Raw genomic sequence first — 15,843 nt, forward strand, 5'->3', positions numbered from 1 at the left:
CTTTCCTGTCCCTTTTCCGTGTGGGGTTTTGTGATAAAGTTCTATTGCCATCGTCTTTTCATCTCATTAGCTAGCTTGGCTCCAATTTTCTTTTTTTAGGAGTTTTCATGATTTGTATCTTACCCACTGAGAATAGGAGCTGAGGGTGGAACTAGCTGTGGTTGAGAGATTGTGTAAACCAGAAACTCACACTGTTTCACACAGGAAGACAGAAAAAAAGAAAGAAAAGCCACTTTCACAAAGTATTTTGTATATTTTATTACAAACATCTACAATAGTCAAAAGCACACACAAACACACACACACATAACAACATCAAACTATTTACAAAAGATACCCTCAAATGAGGGAGAGGATCAGTCATGAGCCAGCAGACTGCTTCTTACTTTCTCTTATATACATTTATACATATATACAGTACACACACACATCAACAACAGATGCAAACACTAGCTGGAGTGTAAACTGGAGGATTCGGACTCTGTAGTTGTTGAGGTCCCGGGGCGTCTTCGTGGTAAAACCTTCAGACTGGATGCCCGGTTCAGAGTGAGAGCTCTGCGGGCCGAATTCTTGAACCCGGCCCCGAGGAAGGCGTACAGCAGTGGGTTCAGGCAACAGTGAGCGAACGCCATGGGCTCAGCCACCGACAGCCACACGCCTAAAGCAGCTTCCAGCCTGCAGCTGCGGGGCAGGACTTCCAACCGCAGCAGAGCGTCCACAGAAATGCCCGCTCCATAAGGGAGCCAACACACGAAGAAGCAGAGCACCAGCGCGATGGTAGTCCTGACCGCCCGTCGCTTCTGCCTCTGGCCCCCCAGTGGGCCACGGGTCAGCCTGGTGACAATGACGCAGTAACACACCAGGAGCACCAGTCCAGGGATCAACAGACCCACCAGGACGAGCTGGAGGTGGAAGACTGCAACCCAGAGAGGAGCATTTTCTTCTGGGTAGAATCTCTGGCACAGAGTTGACCCCTCTCCTCCTTCCTGAGTGCGGGCAAATATCAAATCTGGCACTGCCAGCAGGCCAGCGGGCAACCAGGCACCTGCAGGGAGGAGGAAGATTAAAAAAGACAAGTGAGGGACTGTGTGGAGAAAAGAAGACTAACAGCAGGAAGAGCAAGCCTTTTGATACTCACCTACATACACCAGTTTGTGAGCCAGCAGCTGCCTCAGCCCACTAGTGTTGGTGTCCGTGGCTCGGACCACCGCAAGGTAGCGGTCCAGGCTGATGAATGCCAGGATGAGCACGCTGCCGTACAGGTTGACTGTGTAGATGACATGCACTCCAATGCAGGTGGCAGCTCCGAAACGCCAGTCAGCCAAGGCTGCATCCACCGCCCAGAACGGCAGAGACAGAACGAAGAGGAGATCCGCAGCAGAGAGATGCAGGCGGTACCAGTCTGTGAGGCTGCATTTCGACCTGGAGACACAAAAAATCTGATCACTTTCATGCTCTTCCCCCACACCCAGCAATGCTTCGAAGTCAAAGCTTCAAACAGCAGTTACCCATCCCCTCACCTGCGTTGGCAGCCTAGGACTACGACAACCAAGCCGTTTCCGGTGATGCCCAGAATGAAGATAAGGGCATAAATGACAGGCAAGAAGACTTGCTGAAGCTCAGTAGTTGTCATGTGCTCCACACCACAGGGCTCCTCCAGATCCACTCCAAGTTCCCCAGAGCCAGAGCCAGAGCCGGTGTCATTGTAGTAATCCTCAAAGACGATATGCTAGAGACAGATGAGAAATGATGAGAAGAGAGAAGGCAATCATATATTTGTGAACACATTTAAAGTTTCTGTGCATGATTAGATGACACCTCCCTACCTCATAGTAGGACATGGTGGAGACGGCTGCACTCCTTCGTTGAGTGAAGCTGAGATTTCTGTCCACAGAGGTTAAATAGTTGTTTACATGCTCCTCCCCCCACACTCCAACACATCTGTGTTCCTGCTGAAACATTTTTCCTGTTTTCGAGGTGTCAGGTGCTGATATCTATCACAGGATACCGCAGTGTGTGCGCGCACTGTGAATTGTTTTAGCCCTGAGACCTCTGGTTTGTGATAATCAGGTCCTATTGGCCATAGGAAAGGATGTTGATGAGAATCGGACAATAAATAACGTGTCAGTGTTTGTGTGTCTGCGTGCAACAGTAACACTCTAAGCTCCATTCTTAGTTAAATCAGGGCAAGCAGCAGGAGTGTCTCCGCAGACTGTGAATATACTTGTCCTGTTTGCATCACTGTCTCATATAATGCATGCAAGGAGCGTGCACACTGAGGGCTGATTGATTCAGAAGATGACTATCGTGGCTTTTCAGCCAAGTTCACCAGACAGTCTGCCTCTGATCTTTGAATGTCAATGAAGCGAGAGGTGCGATGCCAGTGTGTCACTTTCCTGAGAACAAAATCAACACGTTCTTGTTATTTCAACACTGATGCTTGCAGGAACACATCCCTCTGGAGTCTCTACTATAAACAGCCATTATTTTATGTTTTTATTTTAAGGTATTTAGTTTGTTTTTTTGTTTGAATCCACAAGAAAAGAGAAAATAATACAGAATTAAAGCAAACTCACAATCAGAAAGTGTTAATGCTTTAAAACACTTTCAATCAGCCCCGTATAGCTCCTTGTAAGGGGAAGCTGTCAAACAGGTTAACTCACTGATGATATAGTTGCTAAACCGAGTAGGACTATTCCAGTTTTTAGAAACTATGCAAGCTTTACAAAGTATTACAGTCTTTTGATGATGGCTTGATTACTGCATAGTTATTTGGTCTGCTGCTTCAGGAAAGACCTGGTTATGCTCCAGCTCAGTCAGAACGGAGCTGTGTGGATGGTGCGGGTTGCCGGCATGCCAGGCTGTCATGGATGCAGGTGGAGGACAGGCTGGCATGTAATCTTGTCTTTAATATAAGGAACATTTGTGTACTGAGAAGGCCTAAATACTTATATTCACAGTTAACATGAGAGGCTGTGTCACACATGCTTTTATGGGACGTTTTGCTTATCTTTGCCTAAAATAAACGTGTTAAAGAAAACCAGCATTTTAGCAGGTTATGTCACTTCCCATTCCCAGTATTTAAGTAAGTATTTAAAAAAGTATTTTTATAATTTAAAAGCAATTAGAAACAACAGCTTTAAGGAAGGAAATACTTTTGGGCTATATTTGCTTATTTATCTGTGATGACTGATGATGATTGTATAATGCTGGCTTTGTTGTCCCTGCATTCATTAACTGACTGTCGGTAATAGTTTGTTAATTGTTTTTTTGTTTAAATGCTTGTTGTACAACCTTTTGATTGTTCGTACAGCTAAAACACTCATCCTTTCCTATATTAATAATATTATTACTGCATGATCAGACTTAACGCTTTAAAACCATTACAGAACCACAGAAAAGGCCTTGTTGCAGTCATCACTGTTTTGTTGTATAGAAGCACATTTTATTAAATACATGGATATCTAATTTATAACATTTTATACAATGTGGCTCCTCCAGCATTGAGTTTATCGGAGTAAACAGAAAAGAGGAAGAAGAACAATCTTTTTTTTCTTTGAAGGCAACAGTGGTGCTCTAGAACCATTATTATCAGAGAGCAGAACACATACAACACTTTAAATGTCTATTTAAAAAATGGCTGATAATCTAATAATACACAATGAGATGCTTTTACCCTCCTGCTTGTTTGTTTTCATCTTTATGTTGATAATGTGAAATGTTTTTAGGTTGCCTTTAAAAATCTGACCTGGGACTATGGATGAAAGTCAGCCCGTGACTAACTGCAGTGCATTCACAGTAATATATATTTTCATTCACACATTTTCATCGTGCTGTTTCCTTCGGTTTATTTGTCAGTTGTCTGGACTTTCACAGGGAAGAATAGCTGTGGCTGTGGATCGAAGTAAAAAATATTGTACCTCAAAGATCTAATTAGTACATTCATGGTAGCTTTTTAAAATAGTTTATTAATGACTCACCTCAATATCTCTTAACTACTAAGAAGGCACATTTCCTGACGTGCTGACAAGCCCCCAGCAGCTCTGACTGCTCTCCCAATACATTAATCCTCTGAGTAAACAGTAAGGCTACCCCAACATAAACAAACTAAAAGAAATCTGTTAAAACTGTGAAGACTGCATACCCTGGTCCCTTATCTGCCTCTTACTTCCCCACCCTTCCTCTGCCAACCATTCACTGTATCAGCACAAACATCTCAAAAAAACAACACTGTTGTTCGAAACTCTTCCTTTTTAAAGTGCTGACGGATGTAAGAAGTTTTAGTTTTGCTTAATCTTTATAAGACTTACTTTCCCCCCCTCCCCTTGAGCCTTAAATCAATCAATCAATCAATAAATAAAGATGGTTAGTTTTATATCTACACACCAACATAAAATAAAATCTGCAGGAAATCTATTTAGATTTAGGCTACGTCCACACGTACCCGGGTATTTTTGAAAACGCGGATTTTTCTATGCGTTTGCACCTTTCGTCCACACGTAAACGGCGTTTTTGGTCACTGAAAACGAAGATTTTTAAAAACTCCGGCCAGGGTGGATATTTTTGAAAACTCCGTTTTTGTATTTAGGTGTGGACGAAAAAAACGGAGAACACAGCGTCAAATGTGTGCGCATTTTTTGACGTCACACTGTGCGCCACGTTATTGTTTCGGTGAAATAAATTTCTACAATACTGTTACTGTTAATTCTACTCTCTGCAGTGTTTAAATGCTTACATATACACACAGTTACTGTCCCTCCACACATACGACTCGGTTCTGCTTCTATGCCCCAGCTTTGTTTACTTTTTCCCACCAGGCTTCTAGACTTCTGATTGGCCAACATTTCTGCACGGTTAGGAATCTAGCGCCACCTGCTGCTTTGGCATGTTCATAGCAGCGTTTTCCTTCATTTCTGCCTTTAGTGTGGACGGGATTATTTTTTTTAAAACGGAAACGGAAAATCTCCGTTTTCAAAAATACCCGTGTACGTGTGGACGTAGCCTCAGTCTGTGTTCACTCTGTCACATCTGCCAACACAAACTATGGAGGCTTATCGGCGTAACTGTGACTCCCCAGCCTGAAGTATTTTATATTTATTTTTTTTGTAATGTAATACAACATTGTCAGACCCTACATACTGTAATAATTAAAAAGAAAGTTGAGATAAACCACCACTAAAACTAATACAAAGTTAAATGAAACAAGCATTTAACTGAGGTCACTGTTGCCTGAAAAATTATTTTGATTAGTTCCAAAACTTAACAAAATAAAAATAAATGCAGATCTACTGTATGATATGACTCGTTGGCACTTCTGCTCATAGCAACAGGTGGCTGCACTGACCTGCAGTAACTGCGACTGTGATCCTGCAGTGTAAACACTTGAACAGCTGATGATTCACACAGGTGAAAATGATGGTATCAGGTTAAAGTTGCTTTACTCTGAGCTGCAGGACCGACCCTGCTTATTGTGCATGCCGGCTCTCTGGGATGCTTCATGATCATTAATGTTATTGATTACACCTGTACCTGTCCTGCTGTGCAGAGTGAGACTGGCCCAAGCGAGTCCAGTGCCAACCGCTTGTATTTATGTCACATACCACATTACCCATGCTCCCCATGAGCTCTAACCCTGTATCTATGTGCTTTTTGTACATTTGTGTTTATTTTGTGTTACTACACACAGAGCTGTAGAGTCAGTCTGTGAATGCTGGTTATGTGGCGCCACCATGTGGGCTGTTAGAATAAGCGTCTGCAAACAGCCTGCTACGTGGGCTCCATCTCCACTGCGTTGAGAAAAAGAATGGATGGATTTACCTTTCTTCCCTAAAGTAATTGGGACTTCAGTGTACTTGAAGAAGTAAATGTCTGTCCGAGTTTGTCACACATTCCCAAATAAATCAAAGGCACACCTAACTTTCCATCATACCCGTGTACACCACTATCATACACCTCAGCTCCACAGCCTTATTACACACCTTCAAACGGAAGTGCCTCTGTTTCAGATCCAGCACTCTTTTGAGGGTTAGGGTTTCTCTCAGAAAGGCTGTTTGGTTTGAAAGTGCATCTTGAGCCTGCCTGGCAACATTTTACCATAAGACAACTTCAAGTGACTGATAATGGACGGAGGCCGTTCACATTCCCAAAGCCAAAAGACAGGTAGGCCTGGTGATATCCTGTTTAGACAGTGGGTTGCCTGCATTGGCAATTAATTGTGTATCTCCCTCTTATAAGCTCTGATGCATCAACCTCTCAATTTTTGCAATGGTGCAGATGGGTTTCCTTTAATGTAAGTTTGTACAAAGTACAAACACAGTGAGTCAACATGACAGCATATAGGAATAACTAGTATACACCATGGCATATAAAATAATATTTATAGCTCACTGATTTTCTTTTTTGCCTGTTTTGTTTCGTGACTAATAGGAAAGATATAGTTTCAAATATTTTGCCACCTTTTTTTGTTTGTCTTTGGATGCATTTGTGAAAAAATAATGTCCAACAACAGCCCACTCAGACACTGAAGCTGTGAAATCCCTCTCTCCTCCCATTATCACCTAGTTGTGGACACCACACTTGGGAGTGAGGACTGATATCTTCACATTATATAACGAGTCAAAGCTCTGATGCTGTGCAACTTTAACATCCCTGAAATGCAGCTCACTGAAGAAGCTGGAGCGCTAGCAGGAAGTGGTGTACATGCTGTGGACACTATGAACAGTGACCAGCTTGCTGCAAACGCAAATGAAAATAAGCAAGTGTTTGCATACAGGTGAAAGGTACTTGATTTTGTGAAGAGCTGTAAATGCACGAGTGTTTTTGAATGCGAGTGAGTGAACTTATGTCGGTATTTTTTTTTAAAAAAAGGCATGCCATAAGATCAACATAAACATTTATTCACAGCTGTCCAGTTGTAAGGAACATTAAATAAATATTATTGTTAATTTTAAAGGATCACAAACAAAACATGCACAGAACTGCGACGGCACTTTGTCAAGTAACTCTAGGCATAGGCCACCGAATAGGTAACAATACTGAAGACCAGCAGAACATCACGACTAAAAGCGATTAGCACTCGAATCCTGCCTCCTCACTAGTGTGTTTCTCTTACAATCATGCTGCTCTTGCTCCGTAGCTCAGCCAGCAAGTTTCTGAATCTACCCGTCTGCTTTGGTGTTCTCTTGCTTGGTGTGGTGGCTTCCTGTGTCACAGACGAGGGAATCGCCTCAGCAGTCACACCTCTGTTCCCCTGACTGCTGCTTTTTCGGCGGCTGTTTGGCTCTACACAGGTCATCTTGATGGGAGTGTTGGTGTGGAGACGCTGCTGCTTAGCGACACGAGTACCCTGCGAACCGTCTCTCTGTCTCTTCCTCCTGTTCTTATTCTTCTTCCTCTCCTTTTTCGCTTTCACACATCGTCTGAGGTTCCTAAGCCCAAAAACACAGCACATACAAGTCATTTTAGATGAGAACAGCTACAGTCATAAGAAATTCATGCAGGCAAACACGTTACCTGTGGAGGAAAGTGTGCGGCCTTGAACAGACGGCAGATTCTTCCACACGCTGCTCACTTTGTTTCTCACAGGCCTTCTTTATCTTCTTTATGTGGCTCAAAAGCTTCCTGACAGAGCAGACAGGCAGCAGTACAATCAGCTTAAATATGATGGTAATTTGTCAAACGCACACATACATACAGTGTACACTCAGCCTTACCCTCTTGCATCAGGCCACCTTTGGGATGTCCGCTTTTTGATAAGGACCCACTGGTCACATGTCGGGGACATAGGATCTAAACAAGAATCAAAATCAAAGTGTTACAGAACTGTGCTTACCTGTTTGTTGTTAATATAGATGCAAAAGAGGACGGCTATTAATTTGGTACTGTAAGTTAAACCATATGTAAGCATTTCATCCACTTCATGCAACAAACAATACATAATTGTATACTGGTTACTGAAATGTGTAGTTATACTTTTAGATTTCTTTTTATGCAGGGCTAATAAAAGCAGTGCAAGTGTGCTATAGAAAAATATTTCTCAAGTATTATTAACAATTATTCATCTTTCCTTTGGAAGAGTAGCTATAGCATGAACTTCTTCCCAAAGACATTATATTTTCATGCTGCCATTAGTGTGCTCACCATTGTCCAGCAGTTTGTTTATGATTGATGTTTTTATCTTCTTTGCTTTCTGGTAGAGCTTCTGACAGGCCAAGCACAGGTTCTGGGAAGGCCTCGCTTTTCTGTAGGTGGAGTGATAAAAAGAGGGACCAGACGCTGTGCTGCTGCAAACAGAGACTCGGTCTTCATCCAAGTCGTCCAGTTCTTTATGAGCTATCTCTACCGCCTTTCCCCCATCTTCTTCACCAACATGCTTCTCTTCCTGAGTGGTAATGATGTCGAGGATGTCGCACCCTGTTCCCTCACCTGCGATACAGAGGCTGTCACCAGTACTGCCTTTCCCCCTCCGCCCTCTCAGCTGACGCTGGATGACTTCTTCCTCTGGAGCGGGGCTTGTCTTGGTGTTCTTCTTGGAGGCCCTAGGCTGTCTGTTGGAGCGTTGGGGACACATGGATCCTTTCCACTTCACACAATATCTTATGGACCTGCTAACAAGAGCAACAGTGACTCCTCCTGCAATATTTTACAAATAAATTGAGTCTAGATGAAAATATTTCTTATCGTCTTACCTGTAATATTCTACCTTGAAAAACAGTAAATGAGTGAAGGAGCCTAAGTCATCTGCATTGAACCTGCAAAATCAAAAACAGCACATCACTTTGACAGGATTGACAACAACATGGCATGTGCATTTGTCCAATGCCACGACCTTTGAACTTGATGAAAGGACATGTTTTAAGTTCATATTCTAATCTCCTTAGAACTGCACTTTGTCTTTACATTTATGTTGAAATGATTTCACCTTTCATACAGGTTTACTGTGTCAGGCATATATATAGGCACACATTTAATGTAATCTGGAAATAAAACCACCAGTTATGACTCAGGTTCACTGTGCTCTGCCTGTGGCTGGAAACCAATGTCTGAAAACACCCAGCTACAAAATCTGCATTGAAACTCAGGCGATGCTTAGCTAACGTTAGCATCCCGGCTAAGCTAACTGGGCTCAAAACTAAAGCTCACACAGAGGGCGGATGGACATCACTGAAAGCACCGGGCATTGAAGCCAGGACATGACTTACTTCATCTCTGCTCCTTCGCGGTTAACGCACTCTAACGTGTAAAACTTTTATTAATTTAATTATGACTGAAGCTGAAACACGGCGCCGTGCTTACTTGTTCACATTCTGGCTCGTGCCTTGGTGAGCTCGCGGACGTGAGCCTGTTTGTAGATGCGCTCGAGGACAAATCACTTCAAGATGCGCGAGGATAGAACAAAATTCCTTGTCCCATGATCCTCAAAGCTCCTAGTAGCTCTCTCTGGTTTTCTTCTCCTTCTGTTTGTTCGTTTGGGGCTGGGGGAATGTCGCGTTACTGCCGCCAACTGGACAAGTTTCAGAAATGTAAACCATTTTTCCTACCTAAAATGAACTGCCTTCAAATAAAAACGGTTAAAGTTCAGGTTTTGACTCTATATGTATGCTGACTATTGCGAGCTTTAATAATGTATTAATTTGAAGTGAAATTGCGAGCAGAAATATTAACACTGGAGGTTATATAATGTAATACCAGTCATCAAATATGTTACAGATTAAATTATGTGCCAAACATGACTCTTAACCAGTAATGTAAATGATTCATCTAAACATTTTGCAATGTAATTGGATTTCACCACAGGTGCATCTGTGGTCAAATGTACAATGGTGGCTGACCACCCTGCACATTCTCCAAAAAGTTGATTCTGTTCATCTGGACGCAGCGTTTTGTGGTAGAAACGTTTCGTCTCTCATCCAAGTGACTTCTTCAGTCTCAGCTGACTGCAGGTTTCCCCAATCTTATAAACAGTACATTTGCATAATGACTGAAACCAGCCCACTGAAGGAACAATGGGTTAATCTTAATTATGCAAATTCTCATGACCATTGATCAACAACCACTGACCAAAACCCGTCACACGACGTTACATCTCTCTTCACTTGCATCCCAGTCACGGAAGCGTTGGAGGTAGTCCGTAAGAGATTACAGGATGACACCAACCTCAGCAACAGGACCACTCTCAGCATCAACCAAGTGTGTTTTGCTTTTGGGACTGTGTCTTCATTCCACCTACTTCACATACAAGGGTCAGTTCTACAGGCAGAAACATGGGTGTGCCATGGACTCCCCATTTTCACCCATCGTGGCCAATTTGTTCATGGAAGAAGTGGAAAAGAGGGCTTTGCTATCCTACCCTGGAACACCACCAAGCCATTGGTTCAAATATGTGGATGACACCTGGGAAAATCAAATCTCAGGACATACCACAATTCACAGATCACATTAACTCGGTGGACCGACACATCAAATTCACCAGGGAGGATATGAAAAGTGGCAGGTTAGCCTTCTTAGACTGTGAGATTTCCATCAGGAATGGGGGACATATAAAAGTTGACGTGTAATGTAAACCTACACATACAGATCAGTATTTAAGGTTTGACTCTCATCATCCACTGGAGCACAAACTGGTTGTCATTAGGACGCTACAACACAGAGCGAACACCATCCCCACAGACACAGCGGCCAGGGAGGCAGAAGAACAGCACATCAAGAAGGCCCTGAGTAAATGTGGTTATTCCAGCTGGACGTTTGTCAAAGCTGGAAAGAAAGAAAGAAAGAAAGACAGAAAGAAAGAAAGAAAGAAAGCTCCAGCCGATCCAGGAGAGAAGGACAACCGCTGCCCAAGCAAAAACCTGTAGTGATCCCATATGTGTCAGGAGTATCGGAGCAGTTGAGACACATTTTTTCTAAACACCGGGTCTCTGTGGCTTTTAAACCCCAAAACACGCTGCGCCAAAAACTAGTCCACCCCAAGGATCAGGTCCCCCGACACAAACAGAGTAACATAGTGTAAGCTGTTAAGTGTCAGGCGGATTGCCAGGATTTGTACATCGGGGAAACCAAACAACCTCTGGCGAAGCAGATGGCACAACACAGAAGAGCTACCTCGTCAGGCCAGGACTCTGCAGTCTATTTACACCTACAGGCCAGTGGACACTCTTTCAATGATGAGGATGTACACATCCTGGACAGGGAGGAACGCTGGTTTGAGCGCGGAGTCAAGGAGGCCATTTACGTGAAAAGGGAAAGACCATCTCTGAATCGAGGAGGGGGCCTAAGGGTACATCTTTTGCCATCTTACAATGCTGTGATTGCAGCCATTCCCCAACTCTCTGTGAATGGGACTCATGGCCATTGATCAGTGGTCTTTGATCAATGGTCATGAGAATTTGCATAATTAAGATTAAGGAACTGACCTCCCAGCCCATTGTTTCTTCAGTGGGCTGGTTTCAGTCATTATGCAAATGTACTGTTTATAAGATTGGGGAAACCTGCAGTCAGCTGAGACTGAAGAAGTCACTTGGATGAGTGACGAAACGTTTCTCCCACAAAACGCTGCGTCCAGATGAACAGAATCAACTTTTTGGAGATTTACTTCCCTGGATGAATGAGAATGCATCAAGACACCCTGCACATTGTTTAATAGCCTCGAATGACACTACTTCAAAAATTATGTAGGTCTCTTTAGAGCACAGAAAAAAGACCTAATGACCTATTTGGCTTCCACAATGATACAAGCACAAGGAGATATTCAATGTGAAAGGGAAATGATGAAGTGAAAAATTTACCATACCAATATCTTGAGATCAGAGATGCCTGCTCCAAATTTCCCATGATCCGAGAGGACATTAATAACACGCACAACTGAAATGGGAGCTATGCCTTGTTATGTACATAATTTATTTGAGGTCAACTATCCTTGTCCTCCAGCTGTAGTTAATCTACCCTGTTTTACGAGGTCTGTCTTTACAACAGCATCCCCCTTCTAGGAAGGAGTGGGGACACTGGTGTTATCCATCCTGAAAGATGTTGCACTCAGCTGCCACTACCACAAAGGAAGACTAGTAATATTGTTGCAACCAAATACCATGAAATGTTAATTACATTTAGAGAATTATGGTACCACATTTGTGTTTGTTTATATAGATATTTGGCTGTTCGGGCTGAATGATTATGTAACCTACACAGTGCTGGTTTGATTAGTTGATACTGTGCATAGGCTGAATTATTAGAAAGTTGGCCTGAAATGGAAAGGCGATATATTGAAATTCACCAATGCGACAAGGGAAAAATGCAGCAACATTAAGGTGGCACAGGCATTGATTCATTTATGTGTGATTTGATGCGGAAAACTTCTAAGTAGGATTGTGACTTTTACTTAAATAAAGGGTCTAAATACTTGTTGGAAAACAGTAATTCGGTGTAAAGCAGGGTTTGAACACTTGTGCAACGTGACTTTTCATTTTTTAAATTAATTAATCCTGTGTCTTCTTTGCAATGTTCAGTGTGTAAATGTGCAGGTTGGCTCCAGAGAGGGAAGGAAAAAACTTCTGTTGAGATATAAACACTAAAAACATAAAGATAATGCTGACCTTTGACACGTTAAAGCCTCGCACATCCTCTGTAATGATTCCTTTAGCAGGGTTATTACGTTCATGGTCCGCTTACCTATTCCCAAAAGAGACAGGAAGGACTTTGAACACACACAAATGCAATCTGCTAATTCAATGAGGAATTCAAACAATATATTCAGACGTGCTCCAACTTTATCTGTCTTCGATTCAGTTAGCTCCAGGTACACTGACGAGAGAACAATGAGGACAGCAGAATCGTTTGTGTTTTTGCTGTTCATCTTGGCTAGGGAAATAAGCGGTGTTCCCAACAATACGAAGGGATCTGTATCAGAAAAGTCCAGTCCAGAGGACAAGGTGAAGACAGCAGAAGCTGAAGCTACTCAGGCCAAGCCTGCAAGTTTTTCACAGTTTTTAGGCAAACTGCTCATGGTGCCCACGGATGGGAGTCATTGGATAGGTCTTAATGCCATTGCCCAGGAAATGGGTCGCTCGTGTCCAAATTCATGGGCTGCATCCTCCTGAGGCCGCATTTGTAGACCGATTACGTCACAGCGACGCACCGAAGGCTGTCCAAATTCGTAGACTCCTCCGAATACAGCCGACAAATGCGTCCTCCTTTTCCCCGAATTTGAAGGATGGGTCGGGTGTGTCCTTCGTGGCCTACCATATCCCAGAATTCATAGCGCGGCCCAGCCAAACTCCAGTTTCCAACAATGGCGGCCGCTACTAAGTTTTAAAATTACTCATACTAATCTTTCTGGGTCACAAAATAAACTTTTAACATATTTTCAGGCGAGAAAGTAGCTGTGTAGACATCAAATATCTGCTCGGTTTATCAAGATATCGCATATTTGCAAAAGTGCTTCGACGTTTTCGGAGACGTCTGCTACCCACCAGCTCGATAGCTAGCCGGGAGCTCGAGGGTTACTGATGCGGCCGAGAACGGCACAACTCCGGCACATCATTTTCAGATCACCGCGGACTTTCGCTGCTCGGGTTAAACGTAATATATAAGTCACTTAGACAACCTAAAAATGTTATTGTTGGGCTTTTTTCAGTGTTTTGTTTGTTCGTGAGTAAATCGGTTTGGCTGAGATTAAAGTTATTAGATTAGATAAAATAAAACTTTATTAATCCCCCGGGTGGGTTCCTCCTTGGTTTTTACACAGCTGACTAAACGTCAAACAGAAAACTGATTAAACAGAAGTATGAGACAGTCGAGAATTTACGCCAGTGTCTGGTTATATTTTAGATAGCAAGGATCAGACGGCTGAGTTTATTAAACTCCACCGAGACAGCGGTGACGCTAATCAGAACTAGACCGTCCAATTTCACGGCCGTTTACTTCCGGCCTACCCGACCTTCTGAGGACCCGGCCCACGTAGACCGCGAAGGCCAGGTCCTCAGGAGGATGCAGCCCATGAATTTGGACACGACGGTGGTGATGCCAGAGACCACCATACGAATGGGCCCGGGGAAACATTATGAGACTTTGACCTATCCTGTACCTTATGACAAGGCTTACATCGACTCTGTGATGTCCACACACAAAGACATCATGAAAAAAAAATCTGCATATCCTCTCATGGGGAAGATCAAGAAACTCAGACAGTTGTGGATCATTTCAGATTTACTGCACATCAGTGCAGACAAGCTCCTCTTCAATGCCAGTCTGATCTCCCACCTGGCCCAGCAGGTGAGTGCCGATTCAGTCACTCTCATCTCAACAGTCTATACAACCACTGAGAAAATGAGAAACAACAGTACATCATTGCACTGAGAACTGAAGTCAGTCAGTCGTTAAAACTGCTAAAACAGCATGCATGGGGGCACGGGTTTTTGGAAGGGTCCTGCTAACACCAGCTCTTATCTGGCAGAGGGTCATTGGCACCATGCCCCTCCTCTGTTTTAAATGCACTTTAGAACAGGAGAATAACCTTGCCCTCCAGCCTTGGTTCTAGCAGTCCTTGACCAAGTCACCATATTTTTCCTTTTCCTTTCGTAAGTTTCCTCCATATGCTTTTCCCAGAGTACTGTAAGCTTCCACATTCTAAGGTTCTTTGTAACTTCTGACACCAGCACAATTTCAGGCGTTGTGGTGGTTTTGAATATTAAAGGAAGTTTTTTCTTCCCACTGTTGTCAAGTGTTTGCTCAAAGGGGGATCATCCCAAATCCCTCACATATTCCTTGCTCCACAGCCCATTTTGCAAAGTCCTTAAAGACGTTGACGTTGTAATTGTTTAGGAACACCTTCAGTAGTCCAAAACTTGTCAGTCAGCTGGTTTCCGTCATTGTGCAAATGTCCTGTTTATAAGGTTGAAACCTGCAGTCAGCTGAGGCTGAAGAAGTCAGCTGATGACGATGAAACGTTTCTCCCACTGAAAACATCCAGATGAACAGAATCAACCTTTTCATGTTTCCTGGATGACTGAGCCTGCATCAAGACAATCTTCTCCATAAGCTCATGCTCTCCTGAACACCAGAGCCACACAGTCTGTACTGTCTTTTAGTTCTTAACATCTTGTTTTTTCTTTGTTATCTGCTAAATCAATCACAGGTTTGTCCAGCAATCATTAAAAGAACACACATACCTGTGCAGTTTGCAGGTAAAACAGACCGAATGTGTTTGTCTTCCTCACAATCCCAAAACAGCTGCAAACAGAAAAAGCTCTGTTAGCTAACCTGTAGACATGTAACCAATGAGAACTATTTTGCCCTAGTATGTATCGTTAGGTGCAGATGAATTCTATGTACTCAGAACTGTGAAGGTTATGAATGATATTATTGCAGTTAGACCTCAGTGCAGCGTTCAGTGCTGCTGACCACAATATTTTATTACAGAGATTAGAGCATGCTGTAGATAAAGGTACTGTGCTGCAGATAACACACACCAATGAGTTAAACTGCAGGAATGTCTTAAAGACATAAAGACCTGGATGGCCGCTAACTTTCTGCTTCTTAATTCAGATCAAACTGAGGTTATTGTACTCGGCCCTGAAAATCTTAGAAATATGGTATCTAACCAGATTCTTACTCTGGATGGCATTACCTTGGCCTCCAGTAACGCTGTGAGGAACCTTGGAGTCATTTTTAACCAGGACATGTCCTTCAACACACATATTAAACAAATATGTAAGACTGCTTTCTTCCATTTGCGCAACATCTCTAAAGTTAGAAATATCCTGTCTCTTGCTACTATTCTGTGCCTCCCTCATACATCCAGAACGGAATTAAAAATTTTCCTCCTCACATACAAGATGTTGAATAATCAGG

General features: G+C 43.0%; 2 protein-coding genes and 1 long non-coding RNA gene across 6 annotated transcripts; all 3 read right to left on the reverse strand.

The window, feature by feature from the left end:
• Positions 1-243: 243 nt before the first annotated feature.
• On the reverse strand, positions 244-1,961 carry LOC146648595 (C-X-C chemokine receptor type 4-like). The gene is made up of 4 exons (XM_085388593.1): positions 1,827-1,961; positions 1,521-1,729; positions 1,139-1,422; positions 244-1,045 (listed from the first exon to the last, which is right to left on the reverse strand). The coding sequence occupies exons 1-4, from the start codon at positions 1,959-1,961 to the stop codon at positions 450-452; spliced, it is 1,224 nt and encodes a 407-aa protein (XP_085244719.1). The 3' UTR covers positions 244-449.
• A 4,922-nt stretch (positions 1,962-6,883) lies between these two features.
• Positions 6,884-9,481, reverse strand: LOC146648596 (uncharacterized). Of its 4 annotated transcripts, none has more exons than XM_085388794.1 (6): positions 9,201-9,481; positions 8,688-8,750; positions 8,140-8,606; positions 7,713-7,788; positions 7,513-7,620; positions 6,884-7,427 (listed from the first exon to the last, which is right to left on the reverse strand). In XM_085388794.1, exons 1-6 carry the CDS (start codon positions 9,203-9,205, stop codon positions 7,094-7,096), a joined length of 1,053 nt encoding a protein of 350 aa, XP_085244920.1. In that variant the 5' UTR covers positions 9,206-9,481; the 3' UTR covers positions 6,884-7,093. The 4 variants fall into 4 exon arrangements, with proteins under 4 accessions (XP_085244920.1, XP_085244921.1, XP_085244922.1 ...); XM_085388795.1 differs by having other exon boundaries at positions 8,140-8,603; positions 9,201-9,480; XM_085388796.1 differs by having other exon boundaries at positions 8,140-8,603; positions 9,295-9,479.
• Positions 9,482-13,820: 4,339 nt separating this feature from the next.
• Positions 13,821-15,759, reverse strand: LOC146648597 (uncharacterized). Its single transcript, XR_014908435.1, has 3 exons — positions 15,620-15,759; positions 15,162-15,222; positions 13,821-14,948 (listed from the first exon to the last, which is right to left on the reverse strand). It is a non-coding gene; the product is annotated as an uncharacterized LOC146648597 (long non-coding RNA).
• Positions 15,760-15,843: the final 84 nt, after the last annotated feature.

This window comes from Rhamphochromis longiceps, linkage group LG18 (assembly GCF_057381845.1).
Source record: "Rhamphochromis longiceps isolate RC_006_pf linkage group LG18, R_longiceps_female_GT1.1, whole genome shotgun sequence".
Classification (NCBI taxonomy): domain Eukaryota; kingdom Metazoa; phylum Chordata; class Actinopteri; order Cichliformes; family Cichlidae; genus Rhamphochromis; species Rhamphochromis longiceps.

What these genes read in the sequence shown, in the direction of transcription:
- LOC146648595 (XM_085388593.1), bottom strand. Translation starts at nt 1,961, where the DNA reads ATGTTTCAGCAGGAACACAGATGTGTTGGAGTGTGGGGGGAGGAGCAT. An exon ending in CCACCATGTCCTACTATGAG is followed by an intron (nt 1,730 to 1,826) that starts GTAGGGAGGTGT and finishes ATCTGTCTCTAG; the next exon opens with CATATCGTCTTTGAGGATTA. An exon ending in TCACAAACTGGTGTATGTAG is followed by an intron (nt 1,046 to 1,138) that starts GTGAGTATCAAA and finishes TCCTCCCTGCAG; the next exon opens with GTGCCTGGTTGCCCGCTGGC.
- LOC146648596 (XM_085388794.1), bottom strand. An exon ending in TTCAAGGTAGAATATTACAG is followed by an intron (nt 8,607 to 8,687) that starts GTAAGACGATAA and finishes TGCTCTTGTTAG; the next exon opens with CAGGTCCATAAGATATTGTG. An exon ending in AAACAAACTGCTGGACAATG is followed by an intron (nt 7,789 to 8,139) that starts GTGAGCACACTA and finishes ATTCTTGTTTAG; the next exon opens with ATCCTATGTCCCCGACATGT.